Below are 23,640 nucleotides of genomic sequence, written 5' to 3'. Positions count from 1 at the left end.
GATTGCATTAAACAACACGATATTTTGGGGGGCATAATACATCAAAACTAGCACAGAGGGGCAGCCATTTTCAGGAGACCCATAAAACAGAAGTAGGAATTAGAAACCAGAGGTGAGTCTGAGAACCCATGTGTATTAGTTGGGGTTCTCTAACAGAGAACCCATGTGTATTAGTTAGGGTTCTCTAACAGAATCAACAAGAGATATCTATAAATATAAGATTTATAAAATCTATAAATATAAGATTTATAAAAGTGTCTCATGCAACTGTGGGTATGCACAAATCCAAATTCCATAGGGCAGGCAGCAGACTGGCAACTCCAATGAACACGTTCGATGAACTCCTCAGGCAATGAACTGGCAACTTCGATGAACTCCTCAGGAAACACTTCACTGGTCAGCCAAAGAAGAAGTGAAGGTCCTCTATCTGTCTTGCTTAAAAGTCTTCAACTGGTTGGATTAAATCCAGCTGATTGAATTCTCTCATTGTGGAAGACATGCCCTTCATTGATGTAATCAGTCACAGCTGCAGCCAATTGACTGATGATTTAATAAACCAGCCACAAATGTCCCTGCAATAATAGTTAGGCCAGTGCTTGCTTAACCAGATACCTTGGTACCATCACCCGGCCAAGTCGACACATGAACCTAACCATCACACCACGTATCTCAGAAATGTGCAGAAACCTTTGGACTTTTCACAGAACTTGATGGATAATCAAGCTAATCATGCCAATCTTTATTTTAGTTTGCCAGAGGTGCTATAATAAAAATATCTTCAGCTGGTTGGCTTAAACAACAGGAATCTAGTGGCTCAAATTTTGGAGGCTAGAAGTCTAAATTCAAGGTATCAGCATGTCATGCTTTCTCCAGAGTCTGTAACATTCTGGTGGTAGCCTGCTGGCAATCAATTTCTGCCTCCATCCATGGCAATTTGTCTTTTTCTGTCTTCTCCTGTAGCTTATACTTCCTTATCCAAATTTCCTTTGCTTATGAGGACTCCTGTCTTATCAGACTAAGGCCCACCATGTTTCAGTTTGGTCTCCTCTAATAGGATTCCAAAGATCCTATTTACAAATGAGTTCACACCCATAGGACCAGAGGTTGGGTCTTGAACCTATCTTAGTGGGGTGCATGATTCAATCTATCATAATTTTGCAGGACAAGAAGACCTTATCTGACACTATGAAAAGAATAAAACTGGGAGGTGTTCAAGGGTCAAGGGTAGCCACTGTTGATGGCCGTGATGGGGTCCACTATTCTTAAAATAACATAATGTAAGGCAGGAGTTTCCTTTCACATGATGATCACAATGATAATGATATGGAAAAACTGACATGAATCATATCATTCAAGGTGAAAGATACACCTTATCCAGGTATAGATAGACACACAGGACGGGGATCCAGCAGCACACACCTATTGAGAGAAGCAAGCTCCCTGACATTCAAGTCCTATGAAGGTGCCCATTGCCAATGAAACAGCTTCATCAGAGTCCTTTGAAAAGGTCCCCTTTACCATTTTCTGGCTCCTCCAAGTTGTTGTGGAGGTTCTGGTTGCAGATCTGCTTTCTTGCCAGGTGTAAGTAACTGGTAACAATCCCAGAGCATTTCTGGGTGTTTTGCTAAGAGCCTGGGTAAGGTGACAGTCAACATCCAAGTTGTATTGTCCCTTGACAGTCTCAAGCTTCAGGTCTGGGTCTCTTTCTGAACCTACCTTTTGAGAATGGTGGCAAGAACACTACCTTTAGCTCAGGGATGCTATGGGAAGTAATTTAGTTTAATACAAAGCACATGGACTTGGGAGTCAGATTTGCTGATGACATGACTTTGGGGAAAGAATTTAAGCTCTGAGTCTCATATTTTTGTTTGTTAATAATACCAACCCCATGGGTTTCTTGCTATGATTAGATAAGAAGCCCTGGTACACCGCAAAAACAGTGAAATAATCGGTAAAGCAATAGATCGATAATCCATTCTCTTTGTTACTTGGTGTGCCGGTTGGATGTATTGTCCCCCAAACACCATGTTCTTTGATGCAATCTTGTTGGGGGCAGATGTATTCATGTTAATTAGGTTGGAATCCTTTGATTGAGTGTTTCCATGGAGATGTGACTCAATCAACGGTGGGCAAGACCTTTGATTGGATAATTTCCAAGAAGATGTTACCCGACCCATTCAGGGTGGGTCTTAATTGAATCACTGGAGACCTATGAAAGTGTTCACAGACAGAAGGAGGTGCTGCAGCCAAAGGGACACTTTGAATAATGCACAGGAGCTAAGAGTGGAGCTGGAACACAACCTGGGATCAGCAGACACCAGCCACGTGCCTTCCCAGCTAACAGAGGTTTTCCAGACACCATTAACCTTCCTTCACTGAAGGTATACTTGTGTTGATGTCTTCATTTGGACATTTTCATGGCCTTCAGACTGTAACTTTGTAACCAAATAAGCCCCCTGTTCTAGTTTGCTAATGCTTCACTGGAGGATGGCCAATGGCGTCCGGAAAACCTCTGTTAGCTGGGAAGGCACGGGGCTGGCGTCTGCTCCAAAGTTCTGGTTTCAAAATGGCTTTCTCCCAGGACGTTCCTCTCTAACAAGCTTGCTCCTCTTCAAAACGTCACTCACAGCTGCACTGAGTTCCTTCTCTTTGAGTCAGCTCATTTATACGGCTTCACTGATCAAGTCCCACCCTGAATGGGTGGGGCCATGCCTCCATGGGAATATCTCATCAGAGTCATCACCCACAGCTGGGTGGGGCACATTCCAAGCAAATCTAATCAGCACCAAAATGTCTGCCCCACAAGACTACATCAAAGATAATGGCATTTGGGAGACACAGTACATTCAAACTGGCACATTCCACCCCCTGGACCACAAAATGACATTATCTTTCTAACTACAAAATACATTCATTCCATCACAATATCACAAAACCTTAAATCATTTCAGTAACAAAAGTTAAGTACAAGATCCTATCACAATCAATTACAGGCGTGGTGGGTCCTAAGGCATAACTCTCCTTTAGCTTTGAATCTGTGGACTTAGAACAAGTTATATGCTTCCAATATACAAAGGAGGGACATTCATAGGATAAACATTTCCATTGCCATAAGGAGAAAGAGTAAGGAAAACAGGGTTAACAGGACCAAAACAGTTCCTAAAACCTGCAGGACAAACTCCATTAGACTTCAAAGTCTGAGAGTCATTTACAGAACAATGTTGCATCCTTGGGGCTTGAGAGAGCGGGAGTCTAACCCTTCCTAAGGGCCTTTGTGGCAGCCTTTTCCTCTCCAAACACTTGGGTGAGTGCTCCAACATATCCACACATTGGGGAGACCACCTTCTCGGCCCCACCCTCCTCAAACATCGGGGCAGCTCCCAGATTCCCTTCCATCTCCAGGGCACATGCTCAACCCCTTCAGAACAGTGTGGTGGCAGCCGGGCTCTCCCCAATTCCCTGGGAATGTGCTCAACCCTCTTCGGGGCTTGGGGTTGCAGAACATTTCCTGAGCATCGATGTGGAAGGCCCACCCTTGACCTCCAGGGCAAACTCACCCTTTCCATGCATGTGGGCTGCTCCGCTCTCCCAGCCCAAGACCTCTTGACTCCAGACCTCAACCTCCATGGCTCTGTCTTTGAAGAAATTTTTCCTTCAATTTGTTCCTTGTCTGTCTCCTCCAGTCCAGACTGGCAATGGCTCTGTCTATAAAGATCTCGCAGAAATTCTGTTGGCTTTGCATGAAGCACACAGGGGTCAAAGCCATCAGACAATAGGACTTTCCACAAATCCTTTCTGCTTAACTCCTTTTCCAATCTTGGCTTGTACTGAAATGGTGACTGGGTTCCATGTTTGGTTACATCCTCACGTTGGGCTGTAGCTTCTGGGATTCCACCCCCTGGAAGCTTGTAATTTTCCAAGCCATCAACTTCTGGTTTCTTTGAACCCAAGAGTTCAGTTCTAAGTTTATCTCTCTCTGCTCGCATTGTACTATAAGCTGCAATGAGAAGCCAGGGTACATCCTCCACACGTAGTCTGGAGATCTCCTCAGCTAAGTATTCCAGGTTGTTGCTTTCAAATTCTTCCTTCCATCTGACACCAGGACTCAATTTTGCCAAATTCTCTGCCACTTTAAAACAAGGATCACCTTTCTTCCAGTTCGCAACAACACATTCATCATTTCTGTTCAAGTCCTCGTCAGAAGTATCCTTAGAGACCATATTTCCACAAACACTCTCTTCAAAGCAGTTTAGGCCTTTTCTATCAAGCTCCTCACAATTCTTCCAGAATCTTCCCCTTATCCATTTAAAAAGCCGTTCCAACATGTTTGGTATTTGCAAACTCAGCAGCAAAAGCACCCCACTTCTCTGGTACCAAAATCTGTTCTAGTTTGCTAATGCTTCACTGGAGGATGGCCAATGGCGTCCAGAAAACCTCTGTTAGCTGGGAAGGCACAGGGCTGGTGTCTGCTCCAAAGTTCTGGTTTCAAAATGGCTTGCTCCCAGGACGTTCCTCTCTAGCAAGCTTGCTCCTCTTCAAAACGTCACTCACAGCTGCACTGAGTTCCTTCTCTTTGAGTCAGCTCATTTATATGGCTCCACTGATCAAGTCCCACCCTGAATGGGTGGGGCCATGCCTCCATGGGAATATCTCATCAGAGTCATCACCCACAGCTGGGTGGGGCACATTCCAAGCAAATCTAATCAGCACCAAAATGTCTGCCCCACAAGACTACATCAAAGATAATGGCATTTGGGGGACACAATACATTCAAACTGGCACACCCCCTTTATAAAAGCCAATCCATTTCTGGTGTTTTGCAAAACAGCAGCATCAGCAAACTGGAACACTTGGGGAACACTACCAGGAAAGAAACAAGATGATCCCATCAACTCTCTTTGTAATTATGTTAACGAAAGCCCTCCTGGCGAACAAACTGATGGTATTTGCTAGCAGGAGGGTGCTTCTCCTTGGCATGCTTTTAGAAGGATGTATCTGGTTGTCTAGGATTCTATATGGTAAACAAATGTGTAATCTATGGATTTATGTGGCATGTCTGCCTGGAAATACATGTAAGTTATGTAAACATCTAAATATAAAATAGAGACGTCTCGTGACTGACATAGCTCCTTGTGTGCAGGTGTTGTCACAGGACACATCCCTTAATGACCTCATAGGCTGATAAGCAGACAATGCGGGATCACCAGGTATCTGAGGAAAGCCTATAATATGATAGAGATTTAATTAAAGAAACCTGGAAAATAAGAACAATCTAGAGGAAACAGAGACAACACAGGGACAAGAAAACATAAAAAACAATAACTTGTATGTCCTCATGGAAATAAGATAATATATTCATGAATGTGGAGCAGGATGTTGTACCATAAAATAAAATACAAGAGGACTATTCAGAGTACAAAAAAGAGCTCTTGGAGATTAAAAATGTAATATCAGAAATGAAAACACAATAGGTGGGTTATTAGATAAAGTTGAGAAAGTCTCCCAGAAAGTATAGCAGAAAGACAAAGAGGTAAAAAATAGAAGAGAGGAAAAAAAAAAAAAAAACAGAAAAAAAAAACAAAGCAAGAAAATTAGATAACTGTTACAGAAGACTCAGAATATTAAAAAGAAATCCGAGGAAGAGATTGAAGAGAGGGGAGGAAACATAACCAAATAATGTAAGAAAATTTCCCAGAACTAAAGAATATCACAGCTTGTTTGCAATTATGAATTATGTGTGCATTATAATTTATTCAAGAATTCAAGAAACACCTAGAGGTTTCTTAGTTTAATGTGAATCTTATTTTTACCACCAAACTTCATATTTGTATAATTGCCCAAAAAATTGAATATACAATAGCCTTTAAAGAATGTCAGATGCTTATCCTTTGACAGAATGAGCTTCTAAAAGATTTATTTTGGTTTCATGTATTGGGTGAAAAAAAAATAGAACTGTTTTGGAGTTAACTTATTTTCTATTTAAGGCATCTGATGACACTGTTATGAAACCGGCATCATTTAACCATTAATGTAATAATGGAACCAACATATGTTCACAAGAAAACTTGGAATAAAAAAATGAATGGAATTAATTTAGAAGAATAGTCATTTGATCTAATTGAAAAGTCATGTTTCATATAGTGATACGTAAATGGACCTTCTGCACTGCATATGTTAAAATACTGTCTTCAAGAAGTGTTCTTAAAATAACTGCCAATTTTGAAGTGGTTGCTTATGCTTCTTCAGCAGATTCATGTATTCTGATTTTCATGTTGTCAGTGATGTCCGTTGGTTCTGTGATGGATGGTAAACATCGACAAACATTTTGGGCAACTTACACGTTCATTATTAACCATCTTGAGAAATGGAAATACATTTCTTAATTTTTCATTAAACATGCACTTCCATTCTTAAATTCATTACTACCTAAAGGTTTTATTGCCACATAAAAAGTATTACCAAATAATAATACAACTAAATAGTTGTAAATTTAAATCATGAAGTAAATGATCCATGTAGCAAGAGCATTCAGACTACACACTAAGTGCTCAATGACAGGATTCCTCAGTCCCTGTTTTCTGCATGTATTTCACCTAAACCTGTCCTACAATGTTCCACATTTCCCACTGACCTGCTGACTGGTGGCCTAGTGGCTTCATGCACCTTACACAGGCCACTGAAAAACTGCTGGGTGAACTTGGTGGCCAGCAGGGTCTTGAATACTTCTCCCACCATGGCCAGAGACCATAAGGAGTAGGCTGTGCCTTGCTGCCTGTATCTAAGCCCATTCGATTTGTATCATTGATCATTCACATACTGTCCTTGAAAGGCAGAAGTTAGTTACATTGCATCACATTAGGAAAAATGAGATGGGCCACTAGTTTAATCATGTTTTCAACTGAGAACTGCAAGTGCATCTCATACACCACTAGATGAGAACATACAGAAGTTGAAAGTGCAAAATTGACATCCACCATTCTGGCTTGTGTTGATTCTGTTATTGATATTTCTTTAAAAAATCTGGATCAAATATTAAATTTGATGGGATTCTGGGACAAGAGGTGTAAACAAGAGGCATAAACCAGGATGCTTGGTCATTCAAGGTTTACTTAACTGTTTTGCTATTGCAAAAGTCAGAATAATTTGGAGAATATTGGTGATTTTTCATCAACTTAATCAGGTGTTACTGTCAATTACAACTGCTCTTCCAGGTATATTGTCATTACTAGAATAAATCAACACATCCTCTGGCACCTGTTGTGTAGCTATTGACCCAGTGAATGGTTTATTTTTTAATTCCATCAACAAAGATAATCAGAAGCAGTTTGCCTTCACTTAGCAAGAATAGCAGTATATTTTCACTGCTTATCTCAGGGCTATATCTCTAGAGACAAATTGATACCTATATACCACCAGGATGAATAAAGAGACACAATGTTTTGGGGACTATTTACCATGTGTGATAACCCAAAGGCTTACAATTTTGAAGGCAGTCCATAGCAAGAGAAGGCTCTGCAGCAGGTTCTCACTGCAATGCATGCTGCCCTGCCACTTTGGCCTCATGTCACGAGAGACACGATGATACTTTGTGTCTGTGGAAGATAGGAATGCCTTATGAAACCTTGACCAAATTCAGGAGTAGAATTGCAGTGCAGACCCCTGGAGTTTCAGAGTACAGTCAATCATTCTCCATTTGATAAGCAGTTCCTACCTTATTATTTGGTCCTGGTAAAGACTGCTAGATTACAAGACACCATATGAATATGAGACCTTAGCTGTCCATCACGACAGTGTATTAAATGGAAATAGTATGTACAAGATTAGGCCTGGAATGAACAAGTAAACTGCATGACCACATGGCTCAGAGTCCCAGGATACTTGCATCTACTACTTTGCTGCTTCTCCCTCCACTCATACCTGTGGCCTCATGGGGAGTTTCACTTAACAGAGGAGGAAAAGATTTTCCTTGGGTGTCCATGGCATGGCACCAGCCAGCCCACTTTGGGATAGCACTAAAAAACAGTAGTGAAAGAAAATCCTCCCAATGGGTGGAACTTCGGTTTATGTAAAAGGGGGGATGGTCTCATTTATGGATCTGCACTGATTTAGGAACAATGCCTAATGGCTGCTCGGGGACCTGAAAATTCCAAGACTGGAAGATTGACACCAAAGAGGTACTTATGGGCCTCTGGGAATGGACACATCCTTTGAACGTATATGTAGCCATTGCTCACTAGGGGCAATCAATGAAGAGGATGCTCCCAGTAATCAAATGGACAAGATGCCTCATCCTCTGGCTGTCAGCTGCCTTTTTCTCCAGCCATACAATTACTTATTTTAATAGAACCATGGATATAGGGCCCATGGTTACAGAGATGGAGGCTGCCCAGGAATGCAATAATATAAATTATCTTCAAATCTGATTTGGTTACCACCACTCTGAGGGTCCAGCGTACCAATAGCTGAGGCCAACCTTGAGTTCCCATATGGTATCACTTCTTAGTTGAGCCCTGTTGTAGACTATGTGGGGAAAGGTTGCTTACATCAGATCCCTTTAATCATGGATACTACACTTATTTGTCCTCATTGGAATAGACCCTTATTCCAGATTTTGCTTTCCTTGCCAGACTTGCCTCTACTAACATCACTATACCTGGACTCACAAAATACCTCATCTATTGCCATGGAATCACACACACCATCATTTATAACCAATAAACTGATTTTACAGAAAAGGCAGTGGAGCAATAGACTTATGCCCATGAGTTTTATCATGTGCCCCATCACCCAGGAGCAGGTGGCTTGATAGAAAGTTGAAAGCAAAATTAGGACACCAGCTGGGGGACAACACCCTATGATATTGGGGTACTTCCTCAGGATACAGTATATGCCTTAAACCAGTAACAAATATATGGTGTCATTTTCCTCATAGACAGAATATACTTGCCTAAGAACCAAGGGATAGAAGTGGGAGTGACCGCACCTACTATATCTAATCATTCACCAATGTTTTGCATATCACCCCCAATTGAAATTGGTGGGTTTGGAGGTCTGGGTGCCCAAAGGAGAAAGACTTCCACCAGTAAACACACAGTCATGACTGTGTGTTTACTGTAAATTGGAAACAAAGTCTTGTTCGTTGATAATTCTGAGTTCCTGTGTTACAGAACCAACAGGTGGAGAAGGTCACTCTACTGACTGCATGATTGATCCTAATTACCAAAGGGAAATTGGGCTGCTACTGCATAATGGGGGCATGGATGATTATGTCTAGATCTCAGGGGCCTCTCATTTCCAATAATAATGGTTAATGGAAAACCATAGCAACCCAATAAAGATGGATCCTTAGTAGGAACAAAAGTTTGGGTCCCTCTGCCCAGATTAAAAAAAATTACAAGCCAAGATGCTCAGAAAGTAGAAAGAGAACATTGAATGAAGGGTTATAAAGGAAGTGATGATAATCAAATAAAGCCTCATGACCAGTTACAGAAGTGGAACTATAGCATCTATATTTAATGACAATTTTGTACTTCTCCCCCTTTCTGTTTACCCTACAAAAAGAGCACTGGTCATGGTTAATATTACAATTTAGCTTCCAAGTGGGAATATGATTGAGTTGACATCATTCTCAGGTAATATATGAACTAATAGGACTTTGTGTTTTCCCTGTTTTTTTTTATTTTTTATTTTTATATTTTTTTATTTTTTTATCCAAATGAAAGAAAAAATAGATGGACTGTGCTGGTTGTTTGCCTCTCCAGATCCACTCTCTACTCTTCTCTGCCCTACTCTGTGCTTTAGAGGAATGACCACTAAGGACTGCAGGCCCCTCACTCCTTTGTGCTCTAGTTTTCAAATGGTTCAGCCAACAGGAGGCGTCAGCAGGAATTTGACCAGGAAAAGGAAAGAACAGTTGAGGCATTTCTTCACTCACTCCTTCCCAGCCATCTCGGCGGCAGTGACTTTGTTTCTCTCCCTGTGGCCTCTTCCATGGCCACAGCTCTTGCAGGGTTTGGTAGCACCTCAACCTCCTCCACACCCGCAGGCCTCAGGGTGGTAACAGATTCCTACTGTTCCCAATCCCAGGGCTTCATCATCCTCATTGGTTCCTCAACCCTGCCCATATCTCTGTGTATATTCCTTTCATTAAACACTCTTCTATTAAACCATTTTAATTCCTTAGGGCAAGGACTGAATTTATTATTTTTAAAACATTTGTTAATGAAGTATAAATAAAATTCAACAAAATAAAAGTTTTTTAAGTGGACAGTTTGGTGAGGCTTATAGTGTAAACACTCAGTGACCAGCATCTCCATCAAAATATAGAACATCCTCATCGCTTCAGAAAGTTCCCTGTGTTCCCATCCCTCAAACGCAAACACTGTGTAGACTGTTTTCACCACAGATTAGTTTTGCTCCTTATTCAACTTCATGTAAATACATACAGTATGAAGCCTTTTGTGTGAGGCTTTTTTCAGTCAGCATAATATTTTTGAGATTCATCCATGTAGTTGAGTGTCATTCCTTTCACTGTTGAATAGTATTCCATGATAGGAATATGACATGATTTATTTTTCTGTTCAACTGAATGAGCAGGGCATTGCTTCCAATTTTGGTCTTTTATGAATAAAGCTGCTATGAACATTTGTGAACAAATTTTTTTGTGTCTGGACTAAATTTTCATTTCTCTCAGATGTATGCTTAAAGAGTGAAATTTCTGGGTCGTAAGGCAGGCGTATATCTAAACATATATGAAAGCAACTAAACAGTTTCCTGCAGCAGTTGTACCAATTAAATCCTTGGAGGGTGCCATCTCCCCAAATTAAGGCAGAAGACATGGAAATAAAGGCATATTTTAAAATGTCAATAGGATTAGGCAACAATATCCAATTGATGTTCTAAAAACATTACCAGGCACAGCTTCTGAGTAGGTCCATCAGTAGTTCCTGAGTGGGTTGGTCAGCAGCTCCTGCAGCCGCCTTCTGACCAGGCTTTAAACTCTCCTCCAGCCTAGACAGTGTGAAGTCTCACTCCTTAAGTTGCCAGCTAACTGTTAGAAGGAAAGTAGCTAAGTAAATTCATTTTCACGTACATGTGAATGATGGTGAGGCCTCACTACATTTAACACCGTAGAGAATTTGAATTTTAAAAGCAAAGTTTTATTATCCAAAGGAATTAATCACTAGTAGTAGTCTTGCAGTTGGCCTTGGGGGGGGGGGGTGAAGAGAAAAGAGGGGTAATATCTTTTCAGCGCCCTTCAAAAGTTATGTAAATTGAAAAATGACACCTGTAGTAAATCAGATGTAGATTCAAAACCCAGTTCTTATTGTGAAAATAAAGTAGATAAGTTACAGTCTTTCAGTGTCTGTTTCCTAGTTCATTAAATGGGGACAATCATCTGTTCCTTGAGCATCAATAACTTGTTCAATCTTATTTAAGTATTTGTCTTTCAAACCAAGTGAGCAGTGTTGGGACACATTATAGCTTCATTTCAGGATCTAGAACACGGGGGCGAGCATCCTGTGAACGCTCAGTAGATATTTGTTGAACAAAAGATGACTATAGAAGGATTCGTAAACTGTAGAGTGCCACTCAAGTCCCAGTAACAACAATATTGATCAGAATGCAAATCCTCTTTCCTCCACTGAACGGTGCTGATGCTGGGGAGACAGAACAGGCAGCAAACTGGAAGAAGGTAAAAGCGTAGCTTGAAAGTCGCTCAGAAAGGGCACCTCCGCGGACATTTCCTTCACGACTTTTCTGGTACGCCCTAGCATCTCTCAAAGAACATCAAGAGCGCTGGTGGAGACGTCACCATCACTCACTTCCCAAATCAGGGCTCCTTCACCTCGAAAGGCATGAGATTCTGATTCCTCCTTTTAGAGAAGAGGAGCCTCGTTATTCCGTGTCATTCACTCCTTAGAATGGCAATTTAGATTCTTCCTCTTTTTCAAAAAAATTTTCCTCCTCTCTACAAATAGGAGGACGCTAATTGGAAAGTCAGGAGGCAGAGGGCAAAGTTAGACACCCGTTTCTTAACAGTCTTCTCGAAGGGGTGGTTGGTGGGTGTGTTTGTGTGTGGGGGGGGACGCTGCTCGGCTTCTCAGACCGCGCCACCCTTTTGCTGTGGATCACCCGGACAGGCGGGGGATCCCTGCAGCCCCCTCTCTGCTCTCCCCGCCTCTCGGCGCGCTCAACCTCCGCCGTGCTGGCGCCCGCGGAGCGCGCGGTTCAGCGCAGCCCCTTTTGGCACCTAGGCCTCCAGGTGCCCGGCGCGAAGGCGGAGCCCGGCTGCCGCCGCCTCCCCGGCGCCACAGGGAAGACCACCCCCCCCCCCCACCTACCCCACCCGGGAGAGTTCGGCAGCCCCAGCGAACCCTCCCCTGACTCTCCACGCTCCTCCCTTTCCGCGCTCCGGGCTTGAAGGCTGCGACGCGCCAGAAGAGCGCAGCGCGCTTCGCCGGGTGTCGCACCCTGGTTAGAGCTTGGAGCAGCCCAGAGCGCAACCTGAGCCAGCACCCGAACTCGCCCGCCCCAGGACTCCAAGGACCATGGCTGCCGAGGAACCCAGCTCCCATGCCCAGGCGCGCAGCTGCCTGTTGGGGGTCTGGGCCGCGACATTACTCCTGCTTGGTCTGTCGCGTCCCTTGGTGCGGGCGGATGGTGAGTGTTCACGGAATGCGGCCGCTGGGCTTGACGCGGGAGTCCGGGAGCGGATGGCGACGCTCGCTGGGGCTGCTCTCTCGGACGGGAGGGAAGAGGCGAGCGGCTTTTCTGCGACCCAGCATCTCTCTCATGGCCCGCCAAGTGTTCTCCTGCCCATGCACCCAGATGCCTCTTGGGCCCCTGATCCCTCCTTTCCCGCCGGGCGCGCCACGGAGGGAGGCCTGTGTGTTGGTCCTTCAATCCTGCTAGCTTTCCCAAGATCTCCATGAAAATTCTTTAAAATGAAATAACGTCTAGGGTGCCCTAGAACCTCTTCTGCATAGATGGAATTTTCCACCACTCCCCACCCTCAATTTTTCAGTGTCTACTAAATGCGCTCCAGAAGGCAAGGTCTGTGGTTGGAAAACTCGGTTGGAAATTTTGTCTTGGTCCAGGAAGATTTGAAGGGTGTGTGAGACTCGACAAGGCGAAGGGGGAGGAGAGAGTGTCCTGGTTAGCGTGAATAGCGTGTGCAAAGGCCCTGTGGGTGGCTGGAAAAATGGGACATATGATAGAGTGGCTGGGGCCAAGAGTGCAAGGTGGGGATGTCCTGGGTGATGTGGCTAGAGAAATAGGTAGGGGGCAGATTATCGCAGGGTCTCTGCGATTTGGTCTGCTTTTTATTTTTATTTTTCTGAAGATGTAATCAGCATTTAATACTTCCCTTAAATTAGCATGATTGGAGCCTTGCATCAGTTCAGTTTTGAAAATCTAATTCAACTGTGTTTTGGCTTTGGAACAAAATCTCCTTGACTTGGTGCAGGAATATCTGAAAGAAGCAAGTTTAAAAGCCAGCAGTTCTCACACCCCTGGGAGGTTTCTAGTAAATCCAAGCTTGGGACAAATAAGATGGATGAAGGAGAAAAATCCTCAGTTGATTTAGGATGCTTTGTTATGATATATTTTCAAATGCCATTCCTATTTAGCAAACAATGTTGAATGAAACAAGAAGCAGGACAAAAACAAAAACAAAAAAATGCATGCTGTTTTACAGAAAGAAGAAAACAGAAAAAGAACTTCAGATAAAATTTTAGACTTTTTAGTGCTCTTTGTCATAAATTCCTGCTAAGAACTCTTTGCTCCCAATTAAGGATTACTGTCTTCTTATTTCTCCATATCCACAGATAGAGTGTTAGAGACAAAACAGTTATAACTTTGAAGGTTGTTGGTCAATACTGTTAATTGTTTTTAAATTAAGATATAATTCACATAACAAAATTTTGTGTATATAACTTTATTAAATTTAAAGTGTATAATTCAGTGGTTTTTGTTCTATTCACTGTGTTGTGCAACCATCACCACTATTCTAATCCAGAACATTTCCATCACTCCAAAAAAGAAATGCTGTACATATTAACAGTTATTCCACAGTTAATTCTTTACTGTAGTATTTTCTTCTGTGACACCAAATCATGAAAATTAAACTAGTTTTAAAGACTGCAAGTAGAATAGATTTGAGCTGTGTTAACTTTTGAATGATGTGTACCATTGTACCAATTTCTTTTAAAGAAATATCTATGCAATCCATGAAGTTTTTGTGTTTCGTCACAATATAATTGCTTCAGTGGAACACCAAATGGACATGGCTCAATGTTTTGTACCTATCTGACTTGAGGCAGGTCATAAGTTGAAAGCAGAAATATCATTGGACAAGGCGAAAGTTAATGACAGCACCAGAGTTTTCTTGTTACTTCTTGGCAGAAATGCCTCCTTTCCCCCCTTCTTCCTTTCCTTTTCTCTTCTTCTCCAATGTAAAACTACAGGTACACTTTCTTTTAAGAAACTACATTTGCTGAGCTCCAGATTTTATAATATACCTTTTGAAGAAATTACAAGCTAAATTATAAAGGGATTCTTTACTAAATACATGCATAATACCACTTCCCACTTTTATTTAATTGTGTGGATTTGGGGGAAGAAGGACTACAGTGATGGGAGGAGGAAAAAGAAATGTTCAGCCAAACTGTGATTTGTTGCAGATATTTGAAGAGGTAGAATTGGAGAGAAATTATTTAAAAAAAAAAAGTCAATGAGAAAAAGTATAAGTGAAAAACATTTAGTTTACATTTGACTAATTAGACATGCATCTCATATATAAAGGAGACCTGCAACTGTACTTTTAAATACTGTTGAAACTAAAAATCCTTCACATTAAACAAATGCAAATGAATTGTGTTTGGGTTATGATTATAAGAAAAGATTCATTAATTCAAAAATATTTACTGAGTATCTCCCATGTGTCAGGTACTGTCCTTGCTGTTGTGGATAGAATGGTGAGGAGAAAACAGTGCTTAATATCAGGGAGCTTGAAATCCATGGTGGTGGTGGGGGATACTCTTGGTGTTTCACAGTAACTGAGGGAACTACATTTTCTGGGTGCCAAAAAATAGACAGAATGACAGATTGATAGTGTTTGATCCAAGGGAAAAAGTGGTGATTGAACCAAATGAAGCAATGTCAGATAAATGCCTCTTTGGATGAAGACCAAGACTGATGAGCAAACTTCATACCTCAACAATCCAACTCTCTCTAAATGTAGCTAAGACATTGTCAGAAAAGAAGAAAGTCTCTTCAAAGACCATCAAAAACAGTCTCTTTAAAGAATTCTAAAAATAGAGAATCTTCGAAGAGTATTGAAAATACAGATACATTAACAAATCTGCATTCTAAGCATGGTCATCTTCCCTATTAAAAGAAAGTCTGGGTGAAGCAGGCAAAGAGGCAACCATTGAAAAGCAGGAGAAAAATAATGAACATTGCCTTCCAGATACTGGTGATAAGTTGTCTGAATCAACAGATAATGGTGGTGAAGATGATACCAATGATGAAGATGATGAAAACAATAATTCTTATGAGCATACTCATGCCGCATTAGAGTTAATGGCAAAATCCTAATCTAGGAACCAGAAAGTCCTGAGGCCAAGGAATTTTCTTCTTACTGAAGATGATGAAGATAGTGAAGAAGAGAGTAATGGTGAAGAGTGAAGGGGAAAGCAGTGAGGATCTGAGTGAAGAGAGCTCTGACAGAAGTGAAGACGGGTGGTGATTGTTGCTACTGTAGTTTGAGCTCTATGCCTTTTCGCTAGCATATACCCTGGAAATATAAAGAAGAGAGATGCATTGAAAAAAAAGTCCAATGGGGGAGTCATTAAGCAAATAACTATATGAATGAAATGTGAAATTGCAACCGTGATAAGTGATATGATTAAAAGATAGAAGGTGCTCTGAGAGCATATAAAAGGAGATTTTGACTTGGTGCAGAAGGATTTGAAAGACAAGCAGAAATTAACTAGGCAAAGAGGAGGTGGAAAAGTGTCCTGCCTGTGCAAAGAAACTGTGGGTGGCAGGGAAAATGGGACGTGATATCACACCAAATGGCTGGAGCTGAGAATGCAAGGTGCATGTGGTTTGAGATGATGCTAGAGAAATTGGTAGGGCGCTTGTGATGTGGGTCTTCATGAGCCAAGTTTTGTCTTAATCCAAAAAAGGAACAGAAGACATTGAATAATTTCAAGTAGTAGAGTGACTGATGAGATTGGCATTTTGAGAAGATCACCCTTATTGCAGTGTAGGAAAAATTGATGAGGCAGGGGCAAGGTTGGATGTAGAGAGACCATATAGGATGCTATTTCAGTTGTCCACTTGAGAGAGGGGGTGCAAAGTGGTAAGGGATGAATGGAAGGAATCTGGGCTAAAAAGAAAAACATGAGTCATCTGTGTAAAGATGGTCTTTGAAACCATGGTTGTGAATGGATTCCTAGGGAAAGATTTTATGGTGAGAAGAGAAGGCCTAGAACCAAGCCTGGAGTGATAGAAGCAGATTTAAGATTTTTGAGTCTATGTTCATGAAATATTTTGGCTTATAGTTTTCATTTTTTGTTATATTCTCATGAAGTGTCGGTACCAGGGTTATGGTGGCTTCTAAAATGAATTAGAAAGTTATTCCCTCCTTTGTTCTCTGAAGGGTTCCTATAAGGTGAGGTTTTTGCTTGTTTTTTACTGTTTCCTAGTAATGCCATCTGTGCCTAGAGTTTTTTTTTTTAAATTAAATTCAGTTTTATTGAAATATATTCACATACCATACAATCATCCATGGTGTACAATCAACTGTTCACAGTACCATCATATAGTTATGCATTCATCACCACAATCTATTTCTGAACATTTTCCTTATATCAGAAAGAATCAAAATAAGAATAAAAAATAAAAGCTAAAAAAAACACCCAAATCAACCCCCCATCCCACCCTATTTTTCATTTAGTTTTTGTCCCCATTTTTCTACTCATCCATCCATACACTTGATAAGGGGAGTGTGAGCCACAAAGTTTTCACAATCACACTGTCACCCCTTGTACTCTACATTGTTGTACAATCGTCTTCAGGAGTCCAGACTACTGAGTTGGAGTTTGATAGTTTCAGGTATTTACTTCTAACTATTCCAATACATTAAAATGCAAGTGGCGTTATCTATATAGTGTGTAAGAATGTCCACCAGAGTGACCTCCCGACTCCATTTGAAATCTCTCAGCCGCTGAAGCTTATTTCATTTCATTTCGCATCCCCCTTTTGGTCAAGAAGATGTTCTCAATCCCACGATGCCGGGTCCAGATTCATCCCCGGGAATCATATCCTGCATTGCCAGGGATATTTACACCCTTGGGAGTCAGGTCCCATGTAGTGGAGAGGGCAGTGAGTTCACCTACCAAGGTAGCTCAGTTAGAGAGAGAGAGGGCCACAGCTGAGCAACAAAGAGGCATGAGGGGGAGACTCTTATGTGCCTGGAGTTTTTATTGTAAGAAGTTTTTAAATGATGGATTCAATTTCTTTAACAGATAAAGGAACACTCAGATTTTCTTTTTCTTTTTGTGTCAGTTTTCCTAGCTTTTGTTTTTTAATAAATTTGTCTATTTCATCTAAGTTGTCAAAAGTACTGGCATATGTAATGTACTAATCTATTATTATCTTTTCACTGTCCATTGGATTTGGGTGATGCCCCCTTATATTCTTTTTTTTTTGTTTTGTTCTGTTTTTTGTTTCTTTTTCCCCACTAACTGCATCAGTATTTTAAAAATTATTTATTTTTTAACTGAATGAATTGTAGATTTACAGAAAAATCAGACAAAAAGTACAGAGTTGCCATATTCCCATATCAACCAGCCCCACAGTTTTCCCTATTAACATTTTGCATTAGTGTGTTATCTTTGTTACAATTGATGAAACAATGTTATTATTATTAAAATTATACTATTATCTATAGTCCATTGTTTACATGCACTTTTTGTGTTGTACAGTTCTATGGTTTAAAATTTTCTATTCTGGTTACATGTAAACAACTTAAATTTCCCATTTTAACCACTTTCAAATATATAATTCAGTGGTGATAATTATATTCGCGATGTTGCGCTACCATGGCCACCATCTGTTACCAAAACTTTTCTATCACCCCAGACAAACTCTGTACCAATTAAGCATTAACTTCTCGTTCCCCCCACCTACACTCTTGGTACTTGTAATTTGTGTTTTGTCTTTTTCTCTTGATTAATCTTGCTAGGGGTTTATCTCATTATTCTTTTCAAAGAAGCAACTTTTGGCTTTGTTCATTTTCTCTATTGTACATCTTTTTCCATTTCATTGATTTCTGCTCTGTCTTTATTTCCTTCTTTCTTACTTTCTTGGGTTTAATTTTATGTTCTTTTTTCTAGGTTTTTAATGTGGAAACTTAGATCATTGATTTCAAGTATTTTTCTTCTTAAGATGAGTATTTGACGCTATAAATTTCCCTTTAATACTGCTTTAGTTTCTCCACAAATTTTGTCACTTACATAAAAAAATGTTTTATTCCCATTGTGGTTTCTTCTTTGAACATATGGTTGTTTAGAAGTATATTTCATAATTTCCTTGTACAAGGGAATTTTCCTAGTTATTATTTTGTTATTGAAAGGCAATTTAACACAGTGGTTAGGATCACGACCCAGGAAGCCAAACTGCCTTGTTTTTTATCCCAGCTTTGTGATTTTAGACAAGTTATTAATAGTAAACCTTAACTAAAAAATGGGGACAATGATAACACCTACATCACAGAGTTGTTAGAAGGATTAAATTAGTGTATATTTCTAAAGCAATTTAGAACATCTAAATTCAGAACAATATCTGGCCCATAATAAGTACTATGTAAGTGTTTGATAAGTAAGTGATTTTAGCTTGTTTGTACTGTGGCCCACAAATCATACTCTGTATGGTTTTGTTCCTGTGACTTTTTTTTAGATTTTCCATGTTGCTCAGTATTTGATCGATATTACATGTGTTCTATATGTAGCTATTCTAGTTTGCTAATGCTGTCAGAATGCAAAACACCAGAGATGGACTGGCTTTTATAAAAGGGGGTTTATTTGGTTACACAGTTACAGTCTTAAGACCATAAAGTGTCCAAGGTAACATGTCGGCAATTGGGTACCTTCACTGGAGGATGGCCAATGGTGTCTGGAAAACCTCTGTTAGCTGGAAAGGCACGTGACTGGCGTCTGCTCCAAAGTTCTGGTTTCCAAATGGCTTTCTCCCAGGACATTCCTCTCTAGGCTGCAGTTCCTCAAAAATGTCACTCTTAGTTGCACTTGGGGTATTTGTCCTCTCTTAGCTTCTCTGGAACAAGAGTCTGCTTTCAACGGCCATGTTCAAACTGTCTGTCATCTGCAGCTCCTGTGCTATCTTCAAAGTGTCCCTCTTGGCTGTAGCTCCTCTTCAAAAGTTCACTCTCAGCTGCACTGAGTTCCTTCTGTTTGTCAGCCCATTTATATGGCTCCACTGGTCAAGGCCCGCACTGAATGGGTGGGGCCACACCTCCATGGAAATTATCTCATCAGAGTCATCACCCACAGTTGGGTGGGGCACATTCCATGGAAACACTCAAAGAATTACAATCTAATCAACACTGATAGGTCTGCCCCCACAAGATTACATCAAAAATAATGGCGTTTGGGGGACATAATACATTCAAACCAGCACAGTACCTAAAATGAATGTGTGTCCTACAGTCTGGCACATAGTACTCTACATATGCCCTTTCCTCAAGTGTGTTAATTTGTTCTATAACTTTTTATTTTTTTTTTCTGTTTTATCAGTTACTGAGGAGGATGGTGGTTGAAATTTTCCATGATTGAGGATTTTGGTATTTCTGTGTGTAGTTTTGTTAATATTGCCTTTGCAGAATCTAAGGTTTCAATTTATTTAATAGCATTTAAAATTCTTTTATCTTACTGATAAAATAATTCTTTCATAGTCCTAAGGGACTCTCTTTTTCTCTAGCAATGCCCATTTATGAATAAGAGTTTTATTGAGATATAATTCGCATCCCATACAATTCACCGGTTTGTAGTATATTCGCACTTGGGCAACCATCACTACAAACAATATTAGGGCATTTTCATCTCCCCAAAAGGAAACCCCATACCTATTAGCAGTCACTCTCTATTTCTCCCTAATTCCATCAACCCTAGGAAATCACTTAATTTACTTTCTGTCTCTATGGATTTGTCTATTTTGGATATTGCCTATAAATGGAAACATACCAAATGTGAGCTTTTGTGATTAGCTTCTTTCACTTAGTATGTTCTCAAGATTCATCCATGTTATAGCTTATACCAGTACTTCATTTCTTTTTATTGATGAATAATATTCCATTATATGAATATACCACATTTTGTTTATCCATTCATCAGTTGATGGACATTTGGTTTGTTTGCGCTTTATGTCTATTACAAATAATGCTTCTATGAACATTCATATACAAGTTTTTATGTAAACATGTTTTCAGTTCTCTTAGGTATATATATGTAGGAGTGGAATTGCTGGGTTGCATGTAACACTGTGTTTTTAACTTTTTGAGGAACTGCAAGGCTGTTTTCTGAAGTAGTTGCATCAATTTATGTTCCCACAGCAGTGTAGGAGAATTCTAGTTTCTCCACAACCTATTTATCATTGTTATTGTGGTTTTGATTTGCATTTTTCTAATGACTAATGATGTTGAGCATCTCTTCATGCACCTATTGGCAATTTGCATGTCTTCTTTAAAGAAATGTCTATTCAGATGCTTTGTCCATTTTTCTAAAATTCAGTTTTATTGAGATATACTAAGATACCATACAATCATCCACAGTGTAAAATCAATTGTACAGTACCATCATATAGTTGTGCATTCATCACCACAATCAATTTCTAAACATTTTCATCACTTCAAAAAAAGATAAAAATAAGAATAAAAGTAAAAATATAAAAGTACAGCCAAAACATTCCATCCCCCCATCCCACCCCTATTTTTCGTTTAATTTTTGCCCCCATTTTTCTACTCGTCTGTCGAAACATTGGATAAAAGGAGTGTGAGCCACAAGGTTTTCACAATCCCAAAGTCACACCATGTAAGCTACATAGTTATATAATTGTCTTCAAGAATCAAGGTTACTGTTTCAGATATTTCCTTCTAGCTATTCCAATACACTAAAGACTAAAAAGGGATATCTATGTAGTTCCTAAGAATACCCTCCAGAGTGACCTCTTGATTCCATTTGAAGTCTCTCAGCCACTGAAACTTTATTTTGTTTCATTTTGCTTCCCCCTTTTGGTCAAGAAGATTTTCTCAATCCCATGTTGCCGGGTTCAGGCTCATCCCTGGGAGTCATGTCCCACATTGCCAGGGAGATTTACACCCCTGGGAGTCATGTCCCACATAGTGGAGAGGGCAGTGGATTTAGAGAGAGAGAGGCCACATCTAAGCAACAAAATTTGTGGCTGGTTAATAAACCAGAAGGCTGGTTTATTAAATCATCAGTCAGTTGACTGCATCTGTGGCTAATTACGTGAAAGAACGACACGTCTTTCTACAAAATTCTCAGGCATTTGGGCTTCAGATATCACTTCCACCCTATTCTTTCTCTCCTCTTCTTCAGGAATACTAAAGTGTATGTTTTTCCTTATTCTTTCCTCCATATCTCTTTTTCTCTTAATCTTTTCCATCTTTTTTGTCTCTTTGCTACATTTTGGACAATTTATTCTGATTTCTTTTTCAAACTTAAGTTCTACATTCGCCTGTATCTGATATACAGCCAAAAATGTCCATTGTGAGTTTTTGTTTGTTTTTTCTTTTTCTCGTTTGTCCATTGTGTTTTAATGTTATCATTGTGTTTCGATTTCTAGAAATTCTACTTAGTTCTTTTTCAAATCAGCTAAACCGCTTTTTATAGTTTCCTGTTTTCGTGCAGATACTTTCAAACTTGTCTTTTATTCCTTTAAATATAGTAGTCACTGTTTTATGATCTGTGTCTAATGATACCAGTACCGGACTTATTTTGAGAATCAGGTTCTGCTGCTAGTTACACCTGTTGCCTCTCACTCTTGATACCTTCTCTCCTTGTACACTTAGTTATAGCTGACTATGGTGGCCATGGCCTTTGTAGAAGTATTTGTATGGGCTCCCTCAGCCTAAGATGAAGGTATTTTTCTCCAGCAAGGATTTACATTTTTTCCTGTAACTCCTGTCAGTCTGAGGCCGCTTTAAGCTAAATCCATGGCTTGAGCTGTTGTAGAAATCTACTTTTTGGACTGTAATTCTCAGTCAGTGAAGATTGGCATTGGGGTTCCTAGCACCAAGACAATTCTTCTGTCAGTTACTTGAGGATGAGGTGAAGAGGAATTGTTTATCCTTTTTCACTCTTACCCTGAGGGTCTAACTTTTCAGAGTTGCAGCTTTATGTATTTGTGTGTGTGTGGATTGGGGAGGAGTGTTCTATCAAATTCCTTACCACGTGTGGGTCTGGGGTTTCACTTTTATCCCCCTTGATCAGAGGCTCGGTCAACAAAACCTTGTCCCTCAAAACATGAAAGTTTAATTTCATAACTGTTTCTTCCAGATAGACCAATGCCCAAACAAAAACGTCTTAGGGTGCATGCTTACTTCTCCACCAAGTAGAGGTGGCTCGGGTTGTGTACTGCAGAGTGACACCAAATTTAAGTGGTGCCAGTCTCCTACAGATATGTTTATTTTTTTTTTTAATTTTTATATTTTCATTATAACTTTTGGTTCTGGGGCCGGGAGATTATATGTATTACAATAATTTCACAATAGATGAGTTAAGCATCTTACTCTAACAAAAAATTAGGTTATGAAAATTTTTCTAACAAATCAAAGTAGAGTGTTTCATTCTAATGGGTTTTTTCTCCCTTTAAAAAGAAAGTTTTTTCCTTAAACTTTCTGAGCCACCCAAGGCATTGCTTCACCCATGCAGGAGTTTCCTCTGGACCACAGTGCTCCCTCTTACATTGAGGTTTGCTTGCCTAAAGTACTTTTGCTTTTATCCTGGGCTTCTACTTCTGCATGCATTTGTGTCCCCATTCCATCCATCTATCCCACATTCTTTGAGGCCCACTACATGCCCATAAATTGATATATTGCAGGAATCCAATGTGCACCAGACAAGGTCACTGCTCTCTAGTCCATTAAGGGATAAGGGCTGCAAACATAAACCAGTTCCATGTGGGAAGGGCTCTGCTAATGCCTTAAGGTAATGGGATGGAGAAGGAAAGCAACCTGCTCTTCATGGGGTCACTACAGAGCTGGAGGAGGCAGAAGAAGGCAGAGCTAAGGACTAAATTAGTGCCTTAGACAGCAAGTGACCCAAATCAGGGGAACCTAGGGCACTGAGCCTTGCCACACAGTATTTGTAAAACACTTTTTTAAAAGGAATATGTGAAGGGCTTACCCAGATAAGCATGTGAGAGTAGAGGGTTAAATTTTTGTTGTTAACGAAGACAAGCACACACACACTCATAATGGATTAAAACACCAGTGTAATTGTCATCAGCTGCTCCCAGGGATGATGTGCAATGGACTAGTTCCTGCACTTGGGTCTTCAGGCAAGTAGGAAGCTACAGTTCTGACAGGCATCT

The 23,640-nt window shown here is 40.3% G+C and overlaps 1 protein-coding gene and 1 pseudogene across 2 annotated transcripts in view; both read left to right on the top strand.

Annotated features, from left to right (window-relative positions):
• The first annotated feature begins 12,431 nt into the window (after positions 1-12,431).
• SUSD5 (sushi domain containing 5) overlaps positions 12,432-23,640 on the top strand; it is a 99,723-nt gene continuing 88,514 nt past the window's right edge. For both annotated transcript variants that reach the window (XM_037828594.1, XM_037828587.1), the window contains exon 1: positions 12,432-12,663. In XM_037828594.1, coding sequence (XP_037684522.1) covers positions 12,552-12,663 — 112 coding nt within the window. In that variant the 5' untranslated portion in view covers positions 12,432-12,551. The remainder of the gene's footprint in view (positions 12,664-23,640) is intronic.
• Positions 12,679-15,751, top strand: LOC119510107 (annotated as a pseudogene).

This window comes from Choloepus didactylus, chromosome 1 (genome assembly GCF_015220235.1).
Source record: "Choloepus didactylus isolate mChoDid1 chromosome 1, mChoDid1.pri, whole genome shotgun sequence".
NCBI lineage: Eukaryota > Metazoa > Chordata > Mammalia > Pilosa > Megalonychidae > Choloepus > Choloepus didactylus.
This window is presented reverse-complemented; position numbering and strand designations above follow the sequence as displayed.